Consider the following 19,755-nt stretch of genomic DNA (forward strand, 5'->3'; position numbering starts at 1 on the left):
TTCGCTTTAAATAAAAAACATACAAGGTCCTCATTCCACTGCAATTTTACAAAACGCAGATACAACTTGTTCTTGTTTATTTCATCAAGTAAAATAATGTGTGGCAGGCCAGCTCCCAAGAAATAAATGGTTGTCTAGCACTTGTCAATAGGTTTCTTTACAAAAACAACTATTTCTGTTCAAATAATGAATGTGGTTGGCATACCTTGCTTTTGTCTTTATGACTGACAGCTTTTTGATACATGTACCTAGACTGTATTCTTTTACATCTCTGTACGCCAAACAAAAATGGCATGATTACAGCAGTGAGCTTGGGTGTATTTTAAGCATGACTGGAGTCAATTTACTTTGTGAATTATTGCCTATAGAAACTGACTAGGCTGAATGGACTTTCACATTTCTGCAAACCATTTCTGCAAAATAGTGCCAAATAGCTAGCCTTGCATGACCCTCTTGAAAAAGGCACTACTTTGGGAAAGGGTTTCTGTTATATATTGCTGTTTATTGTAAAATGGTGTAGTTAGGGACTGGTGAACATGCATCAGAGATATGAAAAAGCATACAGTGACCTTAACCTGATTCACGCCGACATAACACATATATGTGGCCTCACTGCATTGGCCTTTTTTATGTGGGGGCCGCATATATGTGTTTCTTCCTTTGTGCTTGGAGTGTGCCGCACAGCACGCTCCCAGCACAGAGACCGGGGTCTCACCAAGAGCCTGGGCCCCATACTAACGATCGGGACCCAAGTCTCCCTCCTTCCGGGTCACCTGATCGCTGAGGTAGCCTCTGATTGGCTGCCACAGTGATCAGTCACTGTGAAGCCTGTCCTGTGTTTTTTCTTTATGTTAATGGAGCAGAATGATACAATGTATCTTTCTTGTTCCTTGCAAAAAAAAAAAAAAATGTTTGTAAACTTTAAAAAAAAAAATAAATAAATAAATAATTAAAAATAAAGAAAAATACCTAGATCAAAGTTTGATCTAGGTCTGTGCCAGGGTTAGTGTTTGGGTCAAAGGTCATTGTCAGTATATTTCGGACAGGTTTTTATTTTTAAATTAGCATCAGCGTCAGTAGTGTTGGTGTGTTTTAGGTAGGTCAGAAAAAAAATAAAATAAAGCAAAATGAACAATATTGATTGTTCATCTGGGCTATACTACAGGTACAAACAACAAATAACATACACATATGTGGTATTGTTGCAATTGTCAAGAGTAGGAGAATTTATTTTGGGTTGTTCTTTGGTGGTAGGTTATGGTAGTAAAAATAAATATACAGCTAAATTTAAAAAAAATGATTTTGTTGACTATTTTGGGCCAGATTCCTTTGATAATAAAAATGAAATAAAAATCAGGAGATATCCATAACTATTTACTACCAAATGAAAGCCCAATTTGTCCTGAAAAAAAAACAAGGTATATTCCACCTTGATGCACAAAGTAGTTGTGATGATATGTACAGATTTACTGAAACATGTTAAAATAGCAAAATTGAACTTAGGCATTTAGATTTGATTTACCCTTAGGTGTGAAGGAGTTAAAGTGATACTAAACACACATACTGTTAAATTTACATTATCCCTTCTTGTTCTGTATATGGATGATGGCACTGTAATTATTTTACTGAAAAAGAAAAATCGATATACAAGTGTCACATGACCCAGTTCTTTCCCAGCCTGTCTGCAGGGAAACAGTGGCAGGAGGAACTTCTAGTCTCTGCTGCTATTCACATGCTCAAAATATAAAAAAAGCCTTTGGTAAACAGAGGATAAATAAATAATTAATATCAATAAACTCTTATAAACTGTCATACAAATATACTGTATATTTGAAAAAAAATCCTTATTATTTTTTGTCAATAAAATGGTGTGGGAGGATTTCTGACAGTCACAGGCTGTCAGATAGCAGATGCAGATAGTAGGGAGGTGAAACCTCCATTAACCAAGATGTAATATCCCACCCCCATTGCGTTTAGCTGGTTAGTGAGCATGGAGGAGGAGGAGGAAGAGAGTGGGCTGGCATTTACCACTGTGTATACGTCCACATGTGTGACTCTATAGTCACATGGGCTGCTGAGATGTGATAGGGAGGAAATGCTCAGGGTAGAAACTACACTGAAAATGGAGTGAGCATGTACACTAGCTGCCAACACTGCTCTGCAGAATCACCATCTGTAGCGGGGACTTGGACAGGAGGGGGAGACAGAAAACAGCAGGATCAACCAAGTTTTTTGCAGAATATAGAAAACAAATCCCATAGTGGCAGAACAGCATGTAATACAGAATTTATTGATAGTTTTTAATGATGTAGGTTTAAAGACACTTTAAAAGGCTGCATTCCTTTCGAAGTTTACAGTATGTACTGTTTTGAGGTTATTGACTTTATAAGGGGAAGAATTCCGAGAAAAGGAATACCTGACTGTGTTCTACTTCTGCTACATTCACCTGTCAGTCAGCACTTTAATGTTTACAGTCTTATTTAATGAGGGAAATACATACAGTAACACCACAGCAAGCAATCAAAACTAATTAAAATAAAGCCGATTAAAACAAAGTACATTGAACTGATAGTCATTCGTTCACTAAGGGTTACTGATTTTTGCATAACACCAGGGCTCTTTAAACTGACTTATAGGTAAAGACAATGCTAGTATGGGGTGGCATACTGGAGAAAAAATTACGGTAAAATACTTACCCAAATTACATAATGTTCCCACCACAGGTATTCCTGCTCTCCTCCTATTATAAAGGAGAATGGTACTACCCAACACTAATCCCTTTGAACCTGCAGTACCTGTAGCTCTTACAAGAGCATACTCCTGACAAGAAGCCAATAAATGATCTTGAGCTGCAGCGGTTGCTTGTTATGTGCATACACTCTTAAACAAGTACGTGAACTCTGTCAGGAACATTTTTTACTACAAAAGTGTTGTGTAATCACACAATATGGACACTCATTGTATGCATGATAGAATCACAGACTTTGCAATTATAAACAAGCACAAGAAAAAAGACAAGCCTAAAAGTCAATATTCACATTTGTTTTCAAAGGTGTTCACATAACCAGCACCAACTGCAGTCACTTAACAGATTCCTGGCAGAGGGTTTGATTGCCTCAAAAGCCACTGGTACCAGCATAGGACAGCCCAATTTCTTGTAATAGAAGAAGACAATTATTAAGTAAGTGTTCATGAGACTAATCTGGACTATGTTGTGCATACTGTATTTCCTATTTGGTAGTTGTACACTGGCTCTGATTGAGCAGCACTGAGGTGTTGGTAGTAGGGTTGTCCCGATACCACTTTTTCAGGACCGAGTACAAGTACCGATACTTTTTTTCAAGTACTCGCCGATACCGAATACCGATACTTTTTTTTATGTCACGTGACAGTGTTTTTTTTTATTTTTTTTTAACAGTGCTTTTTTTTTTTTTTTTTTTGGGGGGGGGGGGGGTGAACGGTGTATGTGTGTGTGTGTGTGTTTTGTTTTGTTTTTTTTTTAAATTTACAATTTTTATTTTTTACAATAATTTTTTTTTATTCTTTATTGCACTATGTGTGTGTGTTTTTTTTTTTAATCAGCCCTGTTGGGGGGCTTTGGTGAGATATCAGGGGTCTTAACAGACCTCTGATATCTCCCCCTTGAGACAGAGAAAGAGACAGAGGATAGAGATTCCCCAGTCCCTTTCTCTGCAGCCTCAGCTGCACTAAAATGAATGGAGAGAAGACAGCGGCTCCTCTCCATTCATAAACTGACACATCGTAATCACAGGAGATTACAATGTTTCAGTTATGTGAATGGACAGAGTCAGCTGACTCTGTCTATTCACAAAGGAAGGAGGAGGGGGAGAGAGAAGGAGGGGGGAACGGAGGGGACAGCGGAGAGGCACAGAGGAGGAAAGAGGAACGGAGGAGGAGAACGGAGGGGGACAGAGAAGGAGGGGGGAACGGAGGGGACAGCGGAGAGGCACAGAGGAGGAAAGAGGAACGGAGGAGGAGAACGGAGGGGGACAGAGAAGGAGGGGGGGAACGGAGGGGACAGCGGAGAGGCACAGAGGAGGAAAGAGGAACGGAAGGGACAGCGGAGGGGGACAGAAAAAGAGAGAAGAACGGAGGGGGACAGCGGAGAGGCACAGAGGAACGGAGGGGGCATGGAGGATAATGCAGTGACAGTCAGCGGTGAGCGATCACCGCTGTGTCACTAAAGCAGCTGAAAGCCGCTGGGGGAGAATCTTGTATCTCCCCCACGCGCCGATCACTGCTGACTTTTAGGTATCGGGTGAAGCATCGGGAGCATTTGCCCGAGTACAAGTACTTGGGCAAATGCTCGGTATCGGTGCCGATACCGATACTAGTATCGGTATCGGGACAACCCTAGTTGGTAGCATGGACAATCTGCAGTATAGGTGCAACCTTTAGTGTCCTTTATATCCTTTATATAAATACTTTACAATTACAAGTGAAAATGCAGAAGACAGAATAACAAAATGCTTTCAAAATTACTTACAATTTGATGAGAGATGGTAATGAGGAAAATGATGTTGGGTGAATGTACGTTATTTTGTTCCATGCCAAGTCACTGGTTGCAAAAAAAAAAAACAGAAAGAAAATGCTTATACATGTGACATGTATTAGGACCATGAACTGTTTTGCTTAGCGTTTACAGCTAATAATGACATTTAGGATGAGTTTTCTAAAAAGTTTACTGAAATGTAACATTAATATGGTCTATAAACCACTGGCAGATTGTGATTTGATAATGCATCAGACAATCAAAATCTACCATAACAAAGTGGATTATCTATCTTGAATCTCACAACATTCTTTACTAGAACAGTAATCCAAAGTTTCAAGTACTGTACAAAGTGGCAGTATAATAGAATATGCTATGTGTATGTAATAGATACAGTACCTGACGCAATCTACCCTGTTAAATCCAATCATTCTATTCATTACATTAAAAGTTTATTCCAAATTCAGTGAAGTGAATGAGCTGTGTTATTGTGAGTGTGTATGTGTGTAGGATAAAGGAGAAATACTTCTGTTGTCTTGGAAGTTTTTCTTTTAACTTTTTATGTGCAGTATCTCACAAAAGTGAGTGCACCCCTCACATTTTTGTAAAGATTTTATTATATCTTTTCATGTGACAACACTAAAGAAATGACACTTTGGTACAATATAAAGTAGTGAGTGTACAGCTTGTATAACAGTGTAAATTTGCTGTCCTCTCAAAATAAGTCAACACACAGCCATTAATGCCTAAACCACTGGCAAAAAAGCGAGTACACCTCTAAGTGAAAATGTCCAAATTGGGCCCAAAGTGTCAATATTTTGTGTGGCCACCATTATTTTCCAGCACTGCCTTAACCCCCTTGGGCATGGAGTTCACCAGAGCTTCACAGGTTGCCACTGGAGTCCTCTTCTACTCCTCCATGATGACATCACGGAGCTGGTGGATGTTAGAGATCTTGCGCTCCTCCACCTTCCATTTGAGGATGCCCCACAGATGCTCAATAGGGTTTAGGTCTGGAGACATGCTTGGCCAGTCCATCACCTGTACCCTCAGCTTCTTTAGCAAGGCAGTGGTCGTCTTGGGAGGTGTGTTTGGGGTCGTTATGTTGGAATACTGCTCTTCGGCCCAGTCTCCGAAGGGAGGGGATCATGCTCTGCTTTAGTATGTCAAAGTACATTTTGGCATTCATGGTTCCTTCAATGAACTGTAGCTCCCCAGTGCCGGCAGCACTCATGCAGCCCCAGACCATGACACTCCCATCACCATGCTTGACTGTAGGCAAGACACTTTTCTTTGTACTTCTCACCTGGTTGCCACCACACACGCGTAACACCATCTGAATCAAATAAGTTTATCTTGGTCTCATCAGACCACAGGACATGGTTCCAGTAATCCATGTCCTTTAGTCTGCTTGTCCTCAGCAAACTGCGGGCTTTCTTGTGCATCATCTTTAGAAGATCTGGGACGACCGCCATGCAGACCAATTTGATACCATGTGCGGATTATGGTCTGAGCACTGACAGGCTGACTCCCCACCCCTTCAATCTCTGCAGCAATGCTGGCAGCACTCAGCACTGTCTGTTTCCCAAAGACAACCTCTGGATATGATTCTGAGCATGTGCACTCAACTTATTTGGTCGACCATGGCGAGGCCTGTTTTAAGTGGAATCTGTCCTGTTCAACCACTATATGGCCTTGACCACCGTGCTGCAGCTCAGTTTCAGGGTCTTGGCAATCTTCTTATAGCCTAGGCCTTCTTTATGTAGAGCAACAATTCTTTTTTTCCAGATCCTCAGGAGAGTTCTTTGCCATGAGGTGCCATGTTAAACTTCCACTGACCAGTATGAGAGAGTGAGAGAGCTAACACCAAATGTAACACACCTGCTCCCCATTCACACCTGAGACCTTGTAACACTAATGAGTCACATGACACCGGGGAAGGAAAATGACTAATGGGCCCAATTTGGACATTTTCACTTAGGGGTGTACTCACTTTTGTTGCCAGCAGTTTAGACATTAATGGCTGTGTGTTGAGTTATTATGAGGGGACAGCAAATTTACACTGTTATACAGGCTGTACACTCACTACTTTACATTGTAGCAAAGTGTCATTTCTTCAGTGTTGCCACATGAAAAGATATAATAAAATCTTTACAAAAATGTGAGGGGTGTACTCACTTTTGTGAGATACTGTAAATGTATGATGTTTTGTGGCATCTCCTCCATGAAAAATAGATAGTAAACTAATCTAACCAGAATAAGTGCAAGTTGCGTGGTTTCCTTTTCCCTCAATTTACACAGTGCAAGCTACAGCAAATTTAATTGGTCTCTTGAACTGCATAGAAAGAGATTTCACTGTACATTGCTTTGTGTTTACTTCTTAATTATAGTTATTTAAACAGCACAGTAAAATGGGATCAAACAAGTAGGGGATTTGCAGAGCACTTACAGGGATCGCAAGACAATCAGCTGCTGAAAGGTAATGGATCTGATTTCATTGATTTCATTATGACGAAGATCACTGAAATGACAGAGAAATGATAAGTGGATTGTAGAAGCATGAAATTCCATAACAAACCTTTCTCTACCATCAGATCACCTTTAACCCAAACACTGTAGTATTAATAGGGTTAAAGATGTTATGTTTGAAGTGATATGGTGTAGAAGGCTTAAGTAAAAAACACCTGCATATGTAATACACACTCACATCTTCTGAAGTCTCTGACAGCCAGAGAAGCTTGGCAAGTCCTTGATACGATTATACGACAAGTCTCTGAAATAATAAACAGTGTGTTGAAGTACAAAGAGGAAAGCATTACTAGTTAATTGTAAAACTGAAAGCATAGCTAAAACATGCCAATAGTTCAGAAGCTTTGAACATCAACTTGAGCATGAAGTGTTGTCAATTTATGAAACAGATCAATGACATTCTCCTGATCTAAAGTGGAATTATGCCTTTCAACCAAGAAACAAATCAGGGCCATGTAGAAGCTTTAGGCCAAAATACGTAGTAGGATTTTATCTGTAAAAATAACCTCAAATAATGTGGTAGTATTATGACTGATAACTGAACTAACTGCACTTCCATTACAAACAGAGAAAAGTTTGTAGACGTGACTAGTAAACCATAGCCAAAGACTAAAGCCCCGTACACACAGGCTGAATGTCGGTTAAAATAAACGTACTACATTCGGCCAATGTGTATGTCGTTGTGTCTGCCGTTCGGCCGTCTTCTGTCGGACATGCATGCTGGAAAACCAGATGCTGACCAATTTCTGAATTTCTGATCAGCGCTCTCAGCCAATGGCTGATCGAAATGTCCTGGCACGGGGGGGTGGGCGTCCCCCTGTCAGGACACAACAGCTCAGCGGGGGAGATTGCTGAACTAACCTCGCATGGTTAGTACAGTGGCTCCGACCAGAGCAGACAGTGTGTACCCAGCTTTAGGGCAGGCCATATTTTAACCAATGTTCTTTCCTTCAACCCATGGTTGCTCTATTTCCCCATCAACACTATTGTATTTTGATAGCTGGAGGTTAGCCAGCTGTCAGAAAAAAATTATCAATACTTGCAACTATAGCAACCAACAGTGATCGCATGAAAAAAATCCAACAGGTTGTTTTTATTGAAGTCAATCAATGGATCAACTTTAGTACAACCAGCCTACTCACACATGGATCAAAATTCTTTTTCTGCTGGGCTGGCTGAATTTTGTTCCATCTATGTCTGGCTTAAGGTAGCCCATAGACATCAATGGGCACTGGGAAGCACAGGCATGATTCTAAAGACATCAGGCTCTGAGTCTACAGGGCCCCACCGAATGCTTTATGGCTTGGCTGAGCTTACACTCCTGTCTCTGGAGACAGGAGTGGTGCAGAGTCCAGGATCTGGCGTTAGCTTATAAGATTTTTGTCCTTGTGTTAAAGCTTTCTGAATTAAAGCTAATGTAATAAGGGGTGGTAAAAGCCCTGCCCGTAATACAAGTGGATTCCTTTTGTCATCCAATTGACAATGCAAGCTGTGGGAGTAAATACTATAACAAACTGGAGTGTAGGAAGCCCTTTGCATATATGATGTGCACAGTATTGGCTATTTTATCTGAAAATGGCATATTAAAATAATATAAATATATTATAAATACTGCATATTTTACAATTCTAACACTCTAAATTTAAAAACTTAAAGCCTTACTTATCTGAAAGTGTATGCACATTACTTTCACAAATAATAATCTTGCAGCCCTTAACAACCTTAATAACCACCTGTCTTAATTTTACTTGTGCTTACTTATACAAACTCACACATAACTAAGCATTTTGGGTTAAAATATTTGTATATGTTTAAAATATATCGCATTTATGCATATATTAGGATGTATAAAGCAGTTATTAAAATTGAATATGTAATATAAAAAAGTGTATCTTGGTATGCTAATCTATGAAGAAGTGAAATTCAAGTTGGTAATTCAATACAGAGAAATGAAAAGCAGCCAATGAAATCCCATCCTGCAGAAACTCCCACTGACTTAGGTGAAAAGCATTCTGTGCTTCATCGGCATCTTCAAAGAGTATTACATTTCCCCTTAAGTGCTCTAATGCTACCTTGCATCACAGAAAATTTACTATAGCAAATAAATAAATATGAGTATTTCCAATTAATCATAGTTTTAGGAGACTGGACATGAGCCAGGTAACAATTTAACAAACATCTGGATTGCGTTTACATTGGACATGCTCAATAACCACACTCAGTTGTCATATCAGTGAATGGTTTCAGGTCAATAATGTGAACTTTATTATATTGCTTCTTGGTTACCTGTTTTTTTTTTTTAATTCAAACACAGATCTAAATTTTTTATAATGTAATAAGTACATGAATCCTTAACGCATGTAGGAAATGGAATATACAAAGACAAATAAACCTTGTGTATGCCTTAGTTAAAAAGCATGAGTGGTAGAACATCATTGTGCCTGTGTAGTTTCCCTTGATGGCTGGAGACTTTACATGAACACAATGATTCAGGCCCCATATCAATAGGGGTCACAGCATGAGCCTCAGCCAGTGATTAGACTACAGTAATAGCACCTCTTGCTGCCCTATATAGCTCCACTTCTGTGTGCAGCATTTTTTCATTTGAACCCTAGGCCATTTTTTTAGGATAGCACCAATAAGTATGCCACTGTTTCAAAGTTCTTACAAGCTATTGTATTGTCTATTTCTGAGTGAGTGACATTGAGCCATTAGGCCATGTTTCCCATGGTTTGGCCTTTTTTTTTGAGCTTCTCCACTCACCAGTCATTGTTTATGAATTTTGAAATCAACATAACTGATCAAATTTTAACAAGTTCTTTACTTGATATTGTCTTTTGTTGGCTATCCACTAGGCAATAATCACTATATAACAAATGTGAGAATTTTTAGAGTTAACTTGCCAACTTAGGATGTTACTCTGAGAACCAAGTACCTTGAATAGACTTTCTAGCGCAACTGAAATTCTTACTTTCCAATCATTTAATCAATACTTTTTGTACAAGAAATGGGAAAAAATTATCGTGTCAAATAAAGCATGGCAGGAGCCAGAAAAAAATGACTGGTGCTTATTGATAATTTTAATAAAATGCTTCTATTGTAATTTTCTAGTAGATCTGCCTGTCTATGGCCAGCTTCAGCCCTGTTTTGTATGCTACTCACATGTTTCATTGCTAAATACAATACTTTTTGGAAGGGTTTGAATTTTCCTTATCCAATACTATAAAATGGATGATTAGGGAATAACAAGGTATGTTCATAAAACATGACATCTGGACAATAGACGAACAATGGAAAGAGAAAAATCTTGTGATATAGTTATTCTGCCTGTATTTTACTAATCTTCCTAAGTGTTTATGGAGATAGACAAACTTCTATCAATACCGTGATGGTAAAAGGCTAATAACAGAGTGAAATAATGAATATAATAAATATAATCAGAATCTGCACCTAATAATTTTCTCCTTGTAAATACTCCACATTGTTGGCTCAGGTAGTATCACAATGTGCCCAACATTTCAGTGTGAAGGTTTGTTTCATATTTAGAATATCGACTTGGATCTTGCCCATTGCACATGGAACAAAGTTACAGAACAAACAATAAGAAGAGTCTATAACTACCACTGTTTTTCCCTTCAAACAAACAAAAAATATGTACCTAGAATATTTGTGGATGGTTTACAGCACTCACAGTGATAATAAAGCAATAAATTGCAATCAGTGTTAATACACCAAATGTCAAATGGAAAAACATCAGATATATTCACCGTGATCTAATAGCTGCCATCATAAATTATTTTTTTTTTTCCCCTGGAGCATTTTAAAAGAAAATAAACCAGTGCACAGGCTGAGAGTTTCCAGCTAACTCATGCATGTCTCATTCTTATCAAATGCCATTTGTAATGATAGATGCACATACTGTACTCTCTTCTTTCCAGTCCCAGAGCATAAAGTGACTTATCTACAGGTCGTAGTTTATACTACTAGTAACAGGATAAACAATAATCTCAGAAAATTGTTTCATTGTTTTTGTAGGTTAACTGAGCAACTAATGTAATACAAAATAGTAAGTTTGCCCAGCCAATTATTGCATACAGACTCCCACTGTAGTATCACAAGAAGGTTCATGCACCTAGTGGCTTCTTTTTCTGCTATGCTGAGCAATGTGTCACATTGCCCTTGCTATTTTCTGTGTCCTTAGAATAATACTGTAAACTGTTAACTGAACCTGCCAGTGCCCTCCACAAATAGATTTTTTATTCTTGTGTAGACGTGCCCTTCAAGCATATACATACAGTAACTACAATAAGTACTGCAAGAGAAATGATGTCAAAACAGGGGCATGCAGCATGTTACTCCGGAGGATGCTTAGTAGACAGAGTAAAAAACAAGACAAGGCACACTCGGGTGGTGGCTTGTAATATGAACTACCTTATCTAAGCACTAGAATGCAAGGGTCAAACCTATCCTATTCACGATTAGGAGTGCAAATAGTGCTTTCATTGCATAAAAAAATTAAAAAATCGTATTTACCGTAAATTATTTTTCTCAAAGTTCACTTATGGACATAGGAAGATAGTATTCCTTTAAAAATATGGGCCAAACTGTCACCTTCAGGAGGCCTAGACACTAGCAACAAACAACTTTAAGCCCATTAAACCCTGCCCCCAGCTGTCATGCCTCAGTTTGTAGGAAACAGTACTCATGTCAGGAACATTGTTCAGTAACTACTAATTTTCATGCAACAAGTGCTCATTTTCATGTGTATGCACGGGGAAATGCATATACTCCTGAGCACAGGGGTGTACCAAGATGTGCGAGGACAAGAATGCGAGTGCGCTCACTCATGCACACACCACAGTGCATGTGTGCACTCCCACAGATCCTGGCACCTGCTGGCCTATTTAAACCTAAGGTCTGCCTAGCCTCATTGTTGGATTGTCTTCAGATCTGATCCCTGCGTTCTGTATTCCTGAAAACTTGCTGATTTTGCCACTGACCCGGCTAGACCTGACGCTTCTCTTTGGATTCCCTTTACCTGTTATGTCTGCTACTGATTCGTGTTACCAACCCTGGCCTGGACTTTTGACTAAGGTTCTGCCTACTGATTCTGTACCTCACTATCAGCACGTTGCCGACCCCTGCCTGTCTCTGACCTAGATTCTGGTTGTGATCTTGTGCCTACCTGCCTAGCAGTTATGTAACTCAGCTTGTGACTTTACTGCTTGCTTCTACTCATCCAACCTCAACATTTCCATCTTTCTTTAGCATCCATTGAAGGACACAGAAAGATAGTAATTCTTTAGACATTTGGGATGTCCCACAACAGTCTAACTGAGGGGTGGAAAACAACCACTAAAATACTCAACGAATGTGGAATCTTGCTAAAAGGAGATTGGAAGGAACCAATAACCTAGCAAAGGCTGAATTAAAAAGGGGGCCAAGACAAATATGGAAATTGCCATGAATTACCTCGTGTTCCAGACCAGGACAGATAATCACCACTAAATGGAAACTGCTACCTGAAAAATGATGGACCTCAACTGATAATGCGGAGGACCACCAAAACATCCCCCATGAAGACAGAAGGTGGAATGGTAACAAACTATCTAAACAAAAGAAAACATTAAGCCATCCGCTAAGTTGGTAAAAAAAAAATGGCGTTACTGTGGAATAGTCCAAGCCTATAATGCCTAACTGACTGCATGGAAAGGAAGGTTGTATAAACAAGGTATGTTCAAACAAAAAGACCAATCTGTTAACAGCCATAGGCTTATGTGAAGCATCTTTACCCTTGACTTCAGAGAAGAAAGAATAGATAAACAAGGTATGTCCAAATAAAAAGACCAACCAGGAAACCGCAAGAAGCCTAGGTGAAACACCCTTAACTTTTGACTTTAGGGAGGTAGAATAGACAAGGAATAACTAAACAAAACCACTAAACGGGTAATGGCCAGTGGATTACGTGGGGCACTTCTAACTCTTAGTTCAGGGAGCTAGGGGTCGATAATATGAGCGATTTACCTGATATATACAAAATCTCTCAAGAGATATATAAGGGGATGACAGTCCTCTAAATGGAGGGATAGAAGAAACCACAAATTTGAAAAGAGAGGGGTAGAAATCCTAAATCCCTTCAAAAAGAGAGGGCGAGGTGATCCACAGCATCCATATAAAGGGGTGACTGAATGAGGAAAGTGAGAAAGAGTCCTTTCAACTCACACCCAAAGGTGTGTCGGGGGTGTGGTAGCCACAGGATAGCCTGTCTGACAATTTATTAAATATATGATATTATTCACCCCCCTTCCCTGCTCGCAACGTCCTGGGACAAGTCACATGTCCCAGGCGGCTGTGGGTGCATTCAGAAAGCACAGCACGACTCGCACATGCACAGTGGGGAGCTGGCTGTGAAGCTATAGGAAGTCACAGCCAGCTTCCCACAAGCAAGATGGCGGTGCTGTGGGCTCAAAGACTGGTGAAGAACTGGCCCAGTGATGACAGTGCTGGATCCCTGAACTGGTAAGCGTATGTTTGATAAGTCAACAGCTACAGTATTTGTAGCAACTGACTTTTAATTTTTGAACAAATGACCGGAGCTCCTCTTGAGCCTTGTTGATCCAGCAAGTCAGGAAATCCCACTGAAAGGATAGTTCTTGAAAAAGCCCAGCTTCACAAGCAGTGCAGCCCAGGATGATGGAAAAAGGTTTCCACTACAGGAAGGAATTTAAGATCAAATACTGCACCAAAGGATATATTTTTACCAGGGTAAAATTCAGAGACCCCAGGATACAGGGAACTCAGACTGGAAATGCACAATGGAGTGCAAAAATGCCAGAAGAGACAGCTAATAAGATGTCTCAATCAAGGATCAACCTAAACCTACAGGGGAAGGTCTGAGTCTCCAAACTGCTGGGTATATCAAGTCCTAAGGGACTGGCAGGGCAAACAACCTCCAACGTTTAACAGACTCTCTTGCAAAGGGCTAAGCAACTGAAGCAAATGATTCCTGACCCCATAATCTGCAGTTTGAGTGGAAGGTAGAATGTGATCATCTACAAGATACTACTTTAATATGAATGATGATCCTTTGCCCTGATCAGTAAAGTATCTTTTAAAAAGAAAACCCTTCTTCACCAGTGTTGCCAACCTACCAGACTGAATTTTACTGACGCGACACCCAAAATTTACTGGCACAGCCACGTTTTTACTTGCATTTCCGAAAGTTAAAAAATTACAGTTTTAAGTGCAAATTTCAGTATTTAGGTTACAAACAAGTACAGTATGCAATTATCTATTAATGTGATTTAAGGTAGATAGTAAGGCAAAAAACATATTTCCTATTTTATTTTCGATATAGTAAGTGAGTAGCTCAGGGACAGGAAACCAAGAAATTAGAATGGGCAGGCACACATACATGAAATTGACTCTCACAGTGACACTGACAGCAGTGTGTAGCAGAACAGATGATGATGACACCTCACCGACACGACACATTCCCTCCTGAGTCTTTCTCCAGGCCAGGTGGTCCCTTCAGTTCAAACAGCACTGTCAGTCCCACTCCTGGTTTGCCTTGCTCCCGTCCCACAGATGAGGCTCTGGCTGCTCCGCTCGGCTCCCTTGCACCATGACATCACGTGACTTGCTCACCTCTGCTAGACCCGCGCTGCCCAAACACACTGTAGCAAGCACTCAGATGGTCTCAACTGGCTCTGGACCAGAACTGCGCATGCGCAGTTCCGAGCAGAGCATCGCAGACATATTTTTTACTGGCAACCTTTTCCTGTCACTGACATTTACTGACAGGAGAAAGGTATCCATTTTTTACTGGCTGCCAGTAAAAATACTGACAGTTGGCAACACTGTTCTTCACACTGTCAGGAGGAAGACAGATTGATCACAGTTCTAACAGAGGAAGGATTTATATATTGAGTGTGTTGTGAAGGCCTTTGGAGCAACAGCTCTAAAAGACCATATGCCTGGAAAAGCAAGCTGATCCTCCATTGCAGGGTGAAGCAAACTGCATCAAAATATTATGGGTCCTCGCAAAGCTGGGTCATATAGAAATGACTGAAAAAACAGGAGAAAGCTGTGAAGACTCTGAGTCTGAATCGGAGATGGTAATAGCAGCCTTAGACACATTTAGAGGTAGAGGTTCAGTAGGGTCAGAATTGGATTCTGTTGTGGAAGGCACCAGAGCACTGTTAGAACCTCTACAAGCATGTTAAAGAGGAACTGCAGTCTGCTCACACAATTTGTAATAAAAACATCTTTGCCATTTTAAAGGTTCCCTCCAACCACTTTGCATATTATTTTATATATTCTGCGATTCTGTACTTGCCAAATATGCTGCAGAAATTTCCCTCCACTAAGTCTGGCTGCATCCATTTTAACTGTTATCAGCTGAAATTGCTGTCTGTTCATTTCCTGGATTTACACAGACACACACACAGAGCCACACCTCCAGCTCTGCAGCCCTGCAGATCTCATTGGCCCTCTTATGACTCTTCCCTCCTCCCTTCCTGGCAAACTCTCACAATAGTGAGAGAGCTGTGCATGATGTCATAAGCATAGGCCTTTTACCAGACAAGAAACAGGAAGTTGGCTGTATTACTGACAGAAAAATAAATGTTACTATCCAAAGTTAAAACAACAAGGGCAGAAGATTTAATAGATAGAAAGTTGAAAAAATGACTGAAGCTCCGCTTTTATAATTTAATTGTGCACAAACTGATAAAAAAATTATGAACATTGTCAGTCTAAGGGGAGTGTTAGATGTACTAGTAGATTTAAGTACTCTAAGAAATTGAAGCCAAGATAAAAATAAAACAAGGAAAGCCTAAAAAAAGGAATGCAGCCATCACATCTAAACTGGTAAGCTGCAATATAAAAAAAGGTTTGCTTTTGGGTTTAATAAAGCTTTAAAGTGTTTGTTACCCCAACATTTCATATTCCTAAAATGTGCCTGCTGTACCGTGCACTTGTATTAAAAAGTATCCTATTCTATTTTTATTGCTTCCTTTGTGTGAAATCCCTGGTGTTCCTGCCAGTCCCTCTACTTTCCTATTAAAAACTGACCCCACTTGGTCACTTCTGTAGCTCTGCTGGGAACTCAGTGTGCTCTCCTCCAATGATCAAACTTGTCCTGACCCCCCCCCCCCCCACACTTTGCAATTCACTGGGAAGCTCAGTGTACTTTTGCTTCTTCTCCCCCAGCTCTTATGCAGCTGAGATCAGAGGGAATGTGATCACTTATGAAAAAGGGTAAAAAGAGTATTTATAATGTATAATTGTTTCTATTTCTATTTGTATTTATAATTATCTATACACAAATGTTTTGCCTTTCATTTCTATTTTAAACTGAATGGGTTATTTTACAAGGTGGTCGTTTACAATCACTTTAACATGTCATGAGTCATATTTCTATGTAAATTCATCTTTCTGGATGGTCAGTGTGCAGCTTCTCTATATTAAATGTGAAAACATGTAGTAAGATGATATATGTAGAAAGCACTATTTAGGAGAAACAGCATAGGTTTAAGAGGAATTAGTTTCTCTGAAGATATTGATATTTAAAAGAAAGTTTAGTTAGTGTAGAGCGGTGTTTGGTCTTGGGAAAAATTGTATACACACTGAATATTTAATCTGTTTTTTATTATTTGGGTTTTTGTAGGCAGATTTCACTCAACTATATGTAACTAAGATACAAATATGTGCCTGCTTTATTGCCAGTTACTGGACTGCTTGCTTTTGTTTGCCATGCATTGGACTATATTATATTACTACACTGGTAATTCATGGAAGCCAAAATGGTGCATCTAGTACTGGAAAGAAATTCAAAATAGAATTTAACGCAATGCAAATCTAACCACTGACATACTGTAGATTAATATGTGTGAGATATGTCTGAGGTTGCAGGAAAGGTAGAGGAACACCATCTCAGTATTGCAAAGCCAGCTAAGCCTGGGAACATACTGAGTGACTGCGTGCCCAGATTCCTGGGCAGTCTTCACCAGTGAATCTTTGTCCTTAGTGAATGCTAATTGGAAATGTGAATAGAAGACAACATGACTGCACTGTGTACAGAAAAAAATGTCATGGTATGTAGAAAACACTTTTGCAGTCAATGATTTTCATAAACAATGAGCTGCAGACAAACAATATGCCTCCAGCAAATGAGCAGTAGTTCAGTGCTCTGCCTCCTGTGCTGCTCCCTTTCCCTCTTCTAATTAATTGGAAGATAGAGCAAACTTTGTCCTTTCATGGCTGCACTCAATATTCCTTGGACCATTCACTACCTTTGAACCGTAACTTAACAAGCTCAGACAGATTCCATAAAAAGATCTCCCTCCCTCTGCTAAAACATTGCATGGTCTGAGCTATGTGAAGGATTTAATGTAGGGCAGATATGCCAGCAAAATGAAAACTGTTAAATTCCTTTCTAAAGTGTACAGATAATGTGCACTGAAATCGGACCCTCTCCTTCTCCCATAAGACTTTGTGCTCACAACATGAACGGTAAGCAAACAATGAGATCAAACCAAGTGTCAGTTTCGTGGCAAGCTCTGCTCTGGTTCACATGATTTATTGTTTTTATTGGTAGCAAATACTTTTCCTTTAATAATGATTTTCTGAATGTATTTTAATATTCATATATACCAATTATTCAACCTTTTTTATCTTTTCTTTGGGCAAAAATGTTTGAATGTTATAAGCAGCATGTGGGAAGGGATATGTGTACTTTTGTAATGACTGACATTAGAGAAATCTTTGGAAAGATTGCAAATACAGTAAAACCTTGGATTGCGAGCATAATTCGTTCTGGAAACATGCTTGTAATCCAAAGCACTTGTATATCAAAGCAAATTTCCTCATAAGAAATAATGGAAACTCAAATGATTCGTTCCAAAACTGTTTATTCATAAGTCCTTCAGTTTATAGTCCATATAAAAAGATTATAGCAATGTGATTGTAACCATAAAATGTCCATCCACAAATGGCAGCCTCCACTAGGGTTAAGAAACAAAATCCAGAAGGATCAGAGGCGCCTCTACGTGTAGCAATATGGTTATATGTAATGACTGTACAACATTTAGCAACTCACATGGTTGAGAGGTGAGAGGTGAGCTCCACCTTTGAGTCTATTTGACTTCATATTGTTTGATGGTTTAACCATACTTTCAGTCTACAATCATGACCGGGAAGACTACTCTGCAGTAGAGCGATCTGAAAGTGAGGCTTGAATCTCTTGTGGAGTGCAGCGTGGAAGGGACGACGTCAATGGCAGTGCAGAGGTTGGTCTATGTGGACAGCTTTACCCCAGATGCCTGCATACTTAGATGTGCCTCTTTTAATCATCAACCATGTGAGTTGCTAAGTGTTGTACCTTTAGTAAATTTAACCATATTGCTACACTTAGAGGCACCTCTCATCTTTTTTATACTCAGTTGTGAAATGATGCTACTCATATATCAAGACATCACTCGTTAATCAAGTCAAAATTTATAAAAAAAATTTGCTTGTCTTGCAAAACACTCTCAGACCAAGTTACTCTCAATCCAAGGTTTTACTGTACTGTATATTGAAAGATTTACAAATACATTGTAATTTGTAAATATACATATGCCTTAAAGTGATTGTAAACAATCACCTTGTAAAACAAACCATTCATTTTAAAATAAAAATGAAAGGCAAAACATTTTTGTATAGATATAAAAAAAAAAAAAAAATATGTTTTACCTTTTTTATAAATGATCACAATACCTGTTTCTTCTGTTCTCAGCTGCATAAGAGTTGGGAGGGGGAGGAGGAGCAGCAGCAGCACCTGAATGGCTGTGCAGTGGGGGCAAGTTAGGACAAGTCTGATCATTGGAGGAGAGCAGGCTGAGTTCCCAGCAAAGCTAGAAAACTGACCACAGTGTGCTCTCCTGCATAGTGTGGTCAGTTTTTAATAGGAAAGCAGAGGGACTGGCAGGGACACCAGGGATTTCACATAAAAGAAGCAATACAAGGACAACAGGATACTTTCTCATACAAGTACATGGTACAGGCACATATCAGGTGTATGAAGTGTTGGAGTAACAAACTCTTTAAGTTATATATTACAGTCAATATTAGGTTTAACTAGCCAACTGTAGGTTATCCTGGTAATAGATCTGTAAGATCTGTCATTATCAGAGCCCTTGGCCTAGTATTCTGCTCGTAGATGTCTGATATTTACACTAAATGCAAAGAGAGGGCTTTAGACTTGTAAAATACAACATAAATAAACTGTGCAATGCTTTCAATTCTTCTTCAAATAACATGATCTTTCTGTTGTCTCAAACTATGCCATTTACCATTCAATCTAGCCAAACGATCAAGCTGCTATTTTACATGAATCCTGTGTCTAAAGTAAGGTTCTAGTCCAAGTTTTGTTTTTTGCTTGTATTTGACTAGCTGGCTCAGTGACACTGGAGAGCAGAATCAAGGTATACTATGCTCATAAAAGGCAAATAACAGCAGTGGATGTGCCGCATGTCCAACTATGCAACCCACATTAAAAATGCCGGGACCTTCTACTGATCTCCCAGAGTTTTTATTTTTATTTTTTGCCCTGTGGGCCTCTGTCTCTATTTCCTTTGTTAGAATGGGGGTAACTTTTTGATTGTCCAACTGATATGTTTCAGTAACCTTAATAGATAGATTTGTTCCAATTTACGTTTCTTTTTGGTATG

General features: G+C 39.4%; 1 protein-coding gene across 1 annotated transcript in view; it reads right to left on the bottom strand.

The window, feature by feature from the left end:
* Positions 1–19,755, bottom strand: part of LGR5 (leucine rich repeat containing G protein-coupled receptor 5) — a 223,604-nt gene that overhangs the window by 32,545 nt on the left and 171,304 nt on the right. Inside the window, exons 12-14 of the mRNA XM_073620041.1 lie at positions 7,221–7,286; positions 6,963–7,034; positions 4,508–4,579 (exon numbers count right to left, since the gene is read on the bottom strand). Of these exons, the coding sequence (XP_073476142.1) occupies positions 4,508–4,579; positions 6,963–7,034; positions 7,221–7,286 (210 nt within the window). The remainder of the gene's footprint in view (positions 1–4,507; positions 4,580–6,962; positions 7,035–7,220; positions 7,287–19,755) is intronic.

Source organism: Aquarana catesbeiana, linkage group LG03 (assembly GCF_042186555.1).
Source record: "Aquarana catesbeiana isolate 2022-GZ linkage group LG03, ASM4218655v1, whole genome shotgun sequence".
In the NCBI taxonomy this organism is placed as follows: domain Eukaryota; kingdom Metazoa; phylum Chordata; class Amphibia; order Anura; family Ranidae; genus Aquarana; species Aquarana catesbeiana.